The following is a 9,796-nucleotide window of genomic DNA, read 5'->3' on the forward strand; positions in this document are numbered from 1 at the left end:
TTAAAGGTGTACAGAAAAGAAAACTGAATTTGAGCCCACTCTGGATCATCAAATTAGTGTAATAACTCATCTTTCAGACGATGGAGGCCAAACTTTGTGCAAAATTCTATTTTTGAGTAAATCCGGGATGAAAGTGTGTATTTTTTTTTAATAATAATAATGCAGGCGCATGGATTATACGTCAGCCTGTAGTACACGATTCATCAGCCACTGATATTGGATCCGTAATCCGTCATTCAAACGTCTGAGACACGCACACACACACGGAGCTCGGTCTCGCCCCAAGCTTTGAATATCCCGCCCGCTCGATAACGACCAATCAAATTCGTTTTCCTCACTCGGGTAAACTCGTGTTGCAGCTCGTGACAACTCGGCGCGACAAACAGGACAAACGGCCATTTCTGTACACCTTTAATAGTTTGGCTGGCCATGCGACCTATATTTAGAAACGACTTATAGATCAAAAATATACGCTGTCATCTATAACACTACTAGTAATCAAAGGCTAAAAAAAATGCATTAAAAACCCCCATGTGATTTAAATGTCAGGTGGTTGAGTTCAACTCTATGGTGTGATCCTATTTACCAGTGGATCTAAATGCTGCCACTCAGCTAGTACTGGTTAGACTGGTTGTAGGCCTATAATCAAATCCTTATTGTTTGCTTCTTCAGTCATGTGACAGCATTCTACCTACAGATTATGTTCAGAGTAAAGAGAATGAAAGTCAACCAGGTAAAACCCTCGCACATAGCTGCACTGCCTATTTTGATGTCTGACAAAATCACCAACACAAAGACCGAGTTGTGAGCTCACCTGTGGTGACACAATGTAAAGAAGGAATGACGGGACAGAGGACGGCCAAGTGGGGGCAGTATTATACAGTTTTGTTGTTTGCATTACAAACCAGAGGAACAAGATCCAACAAGTGGTGATCCTGACATTTTAGTGTAGTAGCAAACTTGTAATAATAAAAGGAGAGGAACAAATGAGCGCTCCAGTGGTCTAGAAGAGTACCTGAACGGATAGCCAAACACAGGCTTTACATCGACGTCGTCCTTCCCAGTACACTTGACAGTTAAGTGGGTTGTCCCAGAGTAACCTCCGGTGGTAGCAAAGGCAAAGATGGTGAAGACCTGTAGTGGCAGAGAAAATTGGAGGGTAAGAGATTAAACAAAGAGAGGCGTGTTGGACTGACTCTCCTGCTGTAATTCTGCCCCACTGATTAACACTTTTTTACACTTACTATCACTGTCGTGTCTTCCCTGCAGTTGTTCATATTAGTATTTTTGCTCTGAGTCTAACGTACTGAGCATGTAACACAGCACTGATAGGATAAAACTAATCCTTTATCCAGTTACTGTGAATGTTTTGCATGGATATTTAGCTTGGTGGAAGTTGTTTCATAGAAGAACGGGTGTCAGCAAAACGTTTCTCCTCAGGGGGGGGAAAAATAAGCTGAAATCTTCAACTATGCTGCTGCTGACAAAGAACAGATACGAGCAGGAAGAATGGAAAGCAGAGGGAAACCCGGACAATTTCCTCTAACCTTTAACTTCAACTGACTGTGCAGAAAAAAAAAAAAACAGCATTCCTCCCCAGGATCTCCAGGGTCCACTCCAGTGCAGCAGAAACTGCAGTCAGCGTTAAATATGTCCAGTTTGCATTTATTAGCACCATTTCTCAGGTGGGCCGTGAATACAGCAGCAAGGTTTTGACGAGCTTATTTTCATCTGCAGCAGGACTACGGTATGTCATCCACAGCAACATTCAGGTCAGGGCTATTGGACATGGAGTGGGCTCGGACCTGCAGTACTCCAGTGGACACTGTAGATAACATTTATAAACCTAAGCCCTGAAGACAACTAGAGTAGAGTAAAATGAAGCCTTTCCAAAACCCTGTTAAACCCCAGAGGTCTATTATCAGTCAGGAAAAACCTCGTTAAGGCACTATATCTGTAGGCAGAGTGCATGCATCTTACTCGACAACAATGTTGTTGATCCTTGTCTGCTGCTGTTTCATACTATTTTTAAAGGCAACACACTGAGTGCTAAAATAGAAACGCAAACTAGGAACAAGGCAGAGTGGGATTTCATGCAGCAGCATTCTGTCACCAATCCAGCATTGGGAAACATTATGGACATACCACCCCTGTCACTGATGTGGAGAGTTAGGGCCAAATTATGCGACGCATTTCATTATAGCTGGGATGACTTTTAGGGGAAACATGACTGAGACTGAATTTGAGCCATGTTATAAATACCCAAATTACACTACATGATATCTAAGGTCTTGCTGGGTAATTGTTGAGATTTTTTTTTTTTTGATCCAATTGCCATTTCTATTTTTTGAAATCCCACGAAAGAAAATATGCATTCTTTCACTTGACATGTAGGGTACATCGGTCCATGTATGGCCATGTTCACTGATAAAAGAAAAATGTGTCACAGCAGAACATTAATAAAGCAAGAGGTACCACTGCCCACAATCATATTCCAGATGTATAATAATAACATGTTTGTTTGTTTGTTATAAGACCACATCATTTAATTGTTTTCAGTAAAATGAAATTCAAAATGTCCATCCCAACTGATATTGTGACTCACATTGCAATTATAACCATAGTCAAAAAATTTTTTTTTTAAAAATTGCATATCATGTACTGTGCTAAATGCTTAGGTACTTGTGAACGATATGTAAGTGTAATGTCGATTATGTGGAAATCAAGTTGTGACTTTTTCAATTTTTAAAGTAAGAAGATGATTGATGATGATGATGATGATGATGATTTTGATATTTTTTTTTGTATGGGGATTTACAACCAGGTAAAAAAACGCCAGTAGTTAGTTACGTCATGGAAACCAAATGCTTCTGCAGTGCTCTGACTCACAAAGCCGAAGACGAATCCTTTCTCATCCTAAACTGTGCCACCGCCTGCTTTACGGTCACATCTACAGCTTTCTGACCTCTATTTCCTTCACTTCCCTGCTCATCACCAGAGCTGTGGTCAATTCAACTCCTTTTATTTGATAAAGAGGGACAATGTACATTGATAAACATTTTTTTAACCCTTTTGCCCTCTGCACTTTATGCCCTTTGGTTTGCACTTGAGCTGCTTTTTAAACTTGGATGTTTTTATACTGAAATGCCTACTTGCTGCTGCTGCTGTTATATTATCGAATGTTATTTATATTTACAATTTCTTTTAATATGTTTTTATATGAGGGACAGCACAGTCTGGGGGGTGTAGTCAGGACTTCATTTCACTGCTTGTTGTAAGTGTACACTTTGACTTTGCATGTGACAAATAAAGAATCTTGAATCTTAAAGATAAGCTGCTTTCACAGCTCTGTCTGACTTGCTGATGGGTGACATATAGTATATGGTACTTCCGAAGTATTTTGAATGTTTCTGACTATAGGAGCCACATCTGTTTATTTGTCTCTGTCTCTTGGGTTTCGTCGGTCTCCACAGGTGGCAGTATAACGTTTTCTTTATGATCACGGGTGCAGGTAATCAGGTGACGCATGGGGTGGAGAGTCATGTGGCTCACTCACTCACCTCACTCCTTTGTTTTCCCACGTCATCACTTTATTGGTTTCTTTTTTTGCATTAATCAAGTCATGTTTTTGTTGTAACCTTTTTTTGTTTATTAAATGGGAACGTCACCCATACATGGACCAGCCCAGCGCATGGGCAGTTGTTTGTCTCTCACTCCCATGCAGCGTGACTACAGGAGGGCAGGATCGCTATACTGACTGTTCACCAAAACGGGTTAAAGAGGGGGGGGGGCCCTCATGTAGTTCTTCAGGGTTTATACAGGAAACTTGAAGTTAATTCTAATACCTTTTTAAGACTTTTTCAAGACCTTCTCAATATTTTTCAATACCTCACCGCCACTTCAAGCTGTAACCACTTACATCAGTGACTTAACAGTTTTAATTTGTGATAAAGACTATAGACCACTATGATACAACAGAATTCAAAATAGGCTGGGATAATAAATAAAAGGCAAAGTTTATCAAAAAAAAAAAACATTGCTCCACTCTCAAAAAACAAAAACAACAATCTTCTTTTCTTTTTTATGTAGCGGTTCATCTTTGTTTTTTAATAAAATGAATAAATTCACACACTTTTACAATGTTTTTTAGGACTCAAACCCTTGGACAGCTAATTCAGAAAAAATATCTTCAATATTTAAGACTTTATAAAGTCGTGAAAAGACTTTTTAATACTTTTTAAGGGTCTTAATTTTCCCAAAATTGATTTATCACCTTTTAATACTTTTCAAGACCCCGCGGATACCCTGTTCTTAAACCAAATCACAAGTAATCATGTGCTTTTATTCTCACACGAGGAGGATAAGAAGATAAAAAAAACCAAGAAAATTGCTCTTTTCTAACCAAATGGCAGTGCTGCTGCAGTTGGATTTGGTAAAGTTTAGTTTGAGTATTAGCACTACAGTATCTAGAGCCTGTGAGGGGGAGACCCCCGGCCCGGACACACACACACAGCTCACCCCCCCCTCCCTGCATATCCTTCCTACAATGAAGTTTCCGATTAGGGCATGTGATTTCTGCTTCCGTACTTTCTCTGAAGAATAATGTCAGTTCTACACTTGCACTCACAACTACCAACGCAGAGTCCCAGGCAGAATCCTACTTGATAGTTTATGTTATGGCGAATAAACACCAACTAAGAGTAGAGGGAAAAGCAGGATGTAGTAGTGTAGTAAGTAAGGCAGAAAGATAAATAAGAGAAAAAACACACCGAGAACTGAAGTGAAGTATTTAGCAATCAGGCTCACTGAGGGTTTCTGGGAATGGGTTTCATCTTTCAGGTATCTCTGGATCTCCACAACGCTTCTCAGCTTTCTTCTCAGCCCTGTTTGACCCACCCAGGCCTTTCTGACCTCGCGCCAAACAACCCCTCCAGACCTAGACAGGGTGTGAGTTCCCTGAATCCAGAATCCAGAGTCCTGTGTCCACCCCAGCCACCCACAGCTTGATCGAAGCATTCGTCACTACCACTCCTTGTCAGGGAGCGATAAGGAGGAGAGATAAGAAACAGCAGGAAGTCACAAGATTCTGCCTCTTGCAGACCAATATTTTTGTATTTGTCGTCACCTTTTACTTGCATGGTGCAGCACATCACACTAAAAATATGGTGAAAATGAACCAAAAGCCAAACCCAGCAGGTCACGGCTGCAAAAATAGCCGCCCGGACCACTGCCCCTCCCTTGGCAATAACTACCTTCCATCTGACACTGTGAAAAACTACTGTGACTGGCTGATGTCCATGTTTACAGGCTGTGGCATTCAGATCAGTTTGACATTCAGTAATATTAATTATAAACATCTACTCAAGAGTATGTAGACGAGTATGTAGAGCAGGGGAGTGAACACAGTCTGGCCTCACACTGGAAGACATCTGTCTGTTCAGCTTTAATAAGTGACTAGGAAGAACATGGGAATAGGAGGTTTACAGTAAAATCAGGACAACAATAACTATTTGACAAGCTGTGAGACAAGAGCCGAACAGACGGTTAACAGCGCAATCAATGATGGGACTAGGGATGTCACAATTACTTGTTTTCACAATTAATCGTGGTATTAAACGCCACAATTAATTGATCGTAAAGATTCCTAAATACCGTCACTTTCCAAAAAAAGATTATGTTTGAACCGTGTCGGCAGATGTGGCGCCAAAGTAAAGGTGAATGCACAGATACTGGTCCATTTACCTGACGTAGCATTGAATTGGTAGGAGTTTAAATGCGAGAGTGTCATTTGTAATTAAAAAAAAAGATTAAAATTAATTTAAACATTTGGTATCGATGACAATTAATGTAAGTAAGTAAGTAAGTACTTTATTTATATAGCACCCTTCTCAGTACGAATACACAGAGTGCTTCACAGCGTAGATAATAATGACTTGAATATTTCAAACACTTCCCCTGGCGGATTAATAATTGGTCATATTTTAATAGATATTTAAAATATTTTGTATATTTTAACTATATTTGATTTTACACATTAATAGTGTTGTGAAATTAATTAGTGCATAATAATCGTGATAATCGTAATACCGTGGTTATTTCTATTATCTATTAAATCTATTATCGTGACATCCCTAGATGGGCCGAAACTTTCTACTAGGCTAAGCTAAGGCTACCGCTGTGATTCAAACTCAGGAGGACCCGTGAATGATCACAGCAATTTGTTCAGAGAGAGGTGACGGTGAAAAAAATGAATAGTGAAGAGAGCAGGATTCAGAAGAACATTTCTCTCTTTTTCTTTTTTTTTCAATGGACCAGTGGTTCCCAACCTTTTTCTTAAGGGACCCATATTTTTACCATTGTAAACTTTGGTATTTAATGTTTTAAAACTGTTGATATTCAATCATCTATTGATATAGGCTTATAATTTATTTGTTTATCTATTTAAAGCAGAAGTAAGTGATATATTTGTGTTAATATAAGTCTTAAATAGTTATATCTTCCGACAGCAATCACTTCTATAGAGTGTTTGGACCGAAACACGGGTCTGTCAGTCACTCTGCTCTGCTCTGAGCCGAAGAGAAAACATTTATCGTATCCTACAGTTTTTATCCAATGAGGAGAGAGAACGGCATGCAGGGCTGTGTGTGCAGCCAAGGAACGCCGTGAATGTGGCGACGTAGGGACGAGGACTGTTATGGTGCGTTCAAGGAAACTCGTATTTTTCCGACCGTGAAGTGGTACCAGTTCGATCTGGTACGACTTCACCGGTCAGAAGTTACGAGTGGCCGTTATAGTGACTTTCACCGGTAAAACAGGTCGTAAAAACACGAGTGGGTTGCCTGGAACGCTACAAAGTCGTAAGTTGTGACTTGAAGCTGTAATTTACGATTTCAAAAGCCTGCCTGGAACGCAGCATTAGCGAAAACGACCGGACCACTTACTTCTGCTTTAAATACACAAATAAATGTTTAACGTGGCCCTTGAATTTAGTTGATTTTGTCACATATATGAATTAAATGCTTAGTTAGCCTATTCATTTATTTAACATTTTAATTACATTAAAATTATTAAACCCCTTAAAATCAAGAGGGCTTTGAATCGCGACCCCCCCTGGATCTTTGGCGCCCCCCAGGTTGGGAACCACTGAAATGGACAAGCTAAATGCCCTAGTGATTAATTTGTGTAGTTTTCTAGAGACAAGAACATGCTCTGGATGCCACCAGCATCAGCACTGAGTGATAACGCCATTGATTTCGGCACCTATCTGATTCATAATAACAGAACTACTCGTCGAGTTAGTGGAGACACTTTTCATCGCAGGTATTTGGACTTAATGCTGCCTTCATGTGCTATGGTACAGATGGTATTTTCCACTTGTGACCTGGTATTTACCAGTGCGTTGTGTTCATGTGCTTTTGTTGTTGTACAGAGAAAATAAAGATGGTGGACACACAGATTCAGACTTGTTATTTGGGTAAAACCATAGATATATGACACGTGTGGCATCTACGTGTATATATCTATGGGGTAAAACAATCTTGGATTGCCTAGTCCATCTCTTACAGCAAGAAGATGAATTATCAAAACTCAAACGGTAAATATTAATATTCATGGAGATTTAGCTCTGGCTATTTGGCTAGCTTTTTAAAAGCGTTGTTTTTACTCTACATGCAGGCATACATAAAGTGAAGAGCTGCTAACTGTTTTCTAAAGCCTTGCCTTGCTTACCATTAACAAATCTTGCGATGCTCGCCGCCATGTTGAAAAGGTCAAAGGTTATTTTCATCTCGGCAACTCGGGCATCAAAAAATTCTACGAGTTGCCCAGTGGAAAATACCACATGAGAGGGTGTTCATGTGCACTTTTCAAGTCGTCTTTTGGTATTTACCATAATTACCACAGCACATGAAGGCAGCATTATAGCAGATGTGTGTTTATGGGAATAATTATGGCGGCATTACTGCAGTGCATCCTGGTGTGAGACTCCACAGTGCAGCAACATACATGTATAGGACCTGCTGTGCAACAGGATGCTGCTTAAATAATACACACAGCACCACCACCAACTGTAAAGGAGCAGTTTGCCTTGGAGCCACATATAAGGAGTGGGTGGGGGCATCCCAGGGGGTGGGAGGGAGGGGGGGGGGGGGGGGCATTCCTAAACGATTTTCTTTATTTAGTATCCAGTCCAATCAGATTAGTCATTACAAGTCCATCACAGACTCACACCATAGTGATATTTTAGAGCATGCTGCTCTACTGGGCGGCAGCAGCAGCAGCACAGACTTGTCAAACCTATTTGATTCTTAACAGCTGGCGTTTCCTCACAACAGGCACCTAGAGCTGGTTCGCAGGAGCATCTACACAGACCAAAACTTCACAAACTTCAATGTTTTTTTACTGCAGCAATGAGGTATCAATTATCAGTCCTGTTCTGTGGGCCTGGTTGATGCCTGAAAATCTGTGCAAGAATTATTATGTTTCCTGGGAATTGTTTCACCTTCTAGTTCTGTCCTCTGTGACCTATAAATGAGGTTTAACGTCGTAAAAGGTTTCCAGCAGAAAGAATCCAATCCAGGTGGTTAACATTTAACTTAGGGAAATCAGTACCTACAAGAAGTCATCATGGCATAACCTAGATAATTCAGCCCTATATAGAGGAGGCTATAAAGCTGAAGAAGAAGGATAAAGCTAAGACCGGGAAACCTGCAACTGTTGCACGTCAGTCTATCTATGCAGTGTGCTGTTTGTCAACAACAAAACTGCAAACACTTACACTGTGTGTGGTAGACAGAAATTGACTGAGGGAAATATTAAGGATCAAGTAAGGGGGGGGATACAGACAGAGCAGATATGGTGGCTGAACTGGAGTATATATATAAATGATCACTGACGTTAGAGTTAGGTTTAGTATATAACATTTAGACTTATCAAATACTTGGCTTTAAGTTACTCACCCATTCCAGGACACGAATAAATCCAAGCGGTTCTTTCAGTGGTCCCAGGTCCAGAGAAAATCCTGACGTCAATTTCTGAAAACAAAAAAATGGTATAAATAAAATACGAACAAATATAGGCTACAAGAAGTTAAAATTAGCAACGCGTAGACGAATTAAAGTTTATAAGAGCACCCAACAACAACACTATTTTTACCTGTTTGTTCACCTTGTAGCTAACTGGCCCTGCCCTTGTTAGCCAACTGCTGCTACTAGCGACAGGCTAACGCTAACTCATGTAAGTAAACCCGGGTGTGTAAGTTAGCAAACTCACCCACCTGAACAGTTTCCATTGAGACACACGACGCAGCTGGAGAGTAAAAGTTAAGTTTGCGTTCAACTCCTGAGGTTGTCGGTGATGTGGCTGTAGTTAGAGAGTTGAAGAGCTGAAACAAAGCGACGTTTTAACACGGTGGCATGCGATGCGATACAACGGCTACTAACTGTCAACAGGCGACAGCGCAGCAGCAGCAGCCTGTGGAGTGAGTTCAGTTCAGTTACGAGCCAACTGTCACAGACCGCGACCAACTGAACCGACCGAACCACTGTCAAACCTACCACAATAAAACACAACCCGCTTCCGGTTACCTTTCAAAATAATAGGAAGTTTGCAAAAAATGAAAACATACTTTCAGAAGTAAATCAATATTAATTTCATGTCATTAATTGAATTAATAAAAACAGAAAACAGTGTGAGGGCGATTTGTTTGTTTGTTTATTTGTTTGTTTATTTATTTTCACATATCAAAAGTAAGTGATATATTTGTGTTAATATAAGTCTTAAATAGTTATATCTTCCT

The 9,796-nt window shown here is 40.2% G+C and overlaps 1 protein-coding gene across 1 annotated transcript in view; it reads right to left on the bottom strand.

Annotated features, from left to right (window-relative positions):
* The window catches only part of sypl2a (synaptophysin-like 2a), a 17,233-nt gene extending 7,723 nt beyond the window's left edge, over positions 1-9,510 (bottom strand). The window contains exons 1-3 of the mRNA XM_085776597.1: positions 9,275-9,510; positions 8,958-9,032; positions 1,016-1,134 (exon numbers count right to left, since the gene is read on the bottom strand). Coding sequence (XP_085632723.1) covers positions 1,016-1,134; positions 8,958-9,032; positions 9,275-9,289 — 209 coding nt within the window. The 5' untranslated portion in view covers positions 9,290-9,510. The remainder of the gene's footprint in view (positions 1-1,015; positions 1,135-8,957; positions 9,033-9,274) is intronic.
* Between the last annotated feature and the right edge of the window lie 286 nt (positions 9,511-9,796).

This window comes from Trachurus japonicus, chromosome 5 (genome assembly GCF_045865225.1).
Source record: "Trachurus japonicus isolate A0001 chromosome 5, Traja_1.0".
Classification (NCBI taxonomy): Eukaryota; Metazoa; Chordata; class Actinopteri; order Carangiformes; family Carangidae; genus Trachurus; species Trachurus japonicus.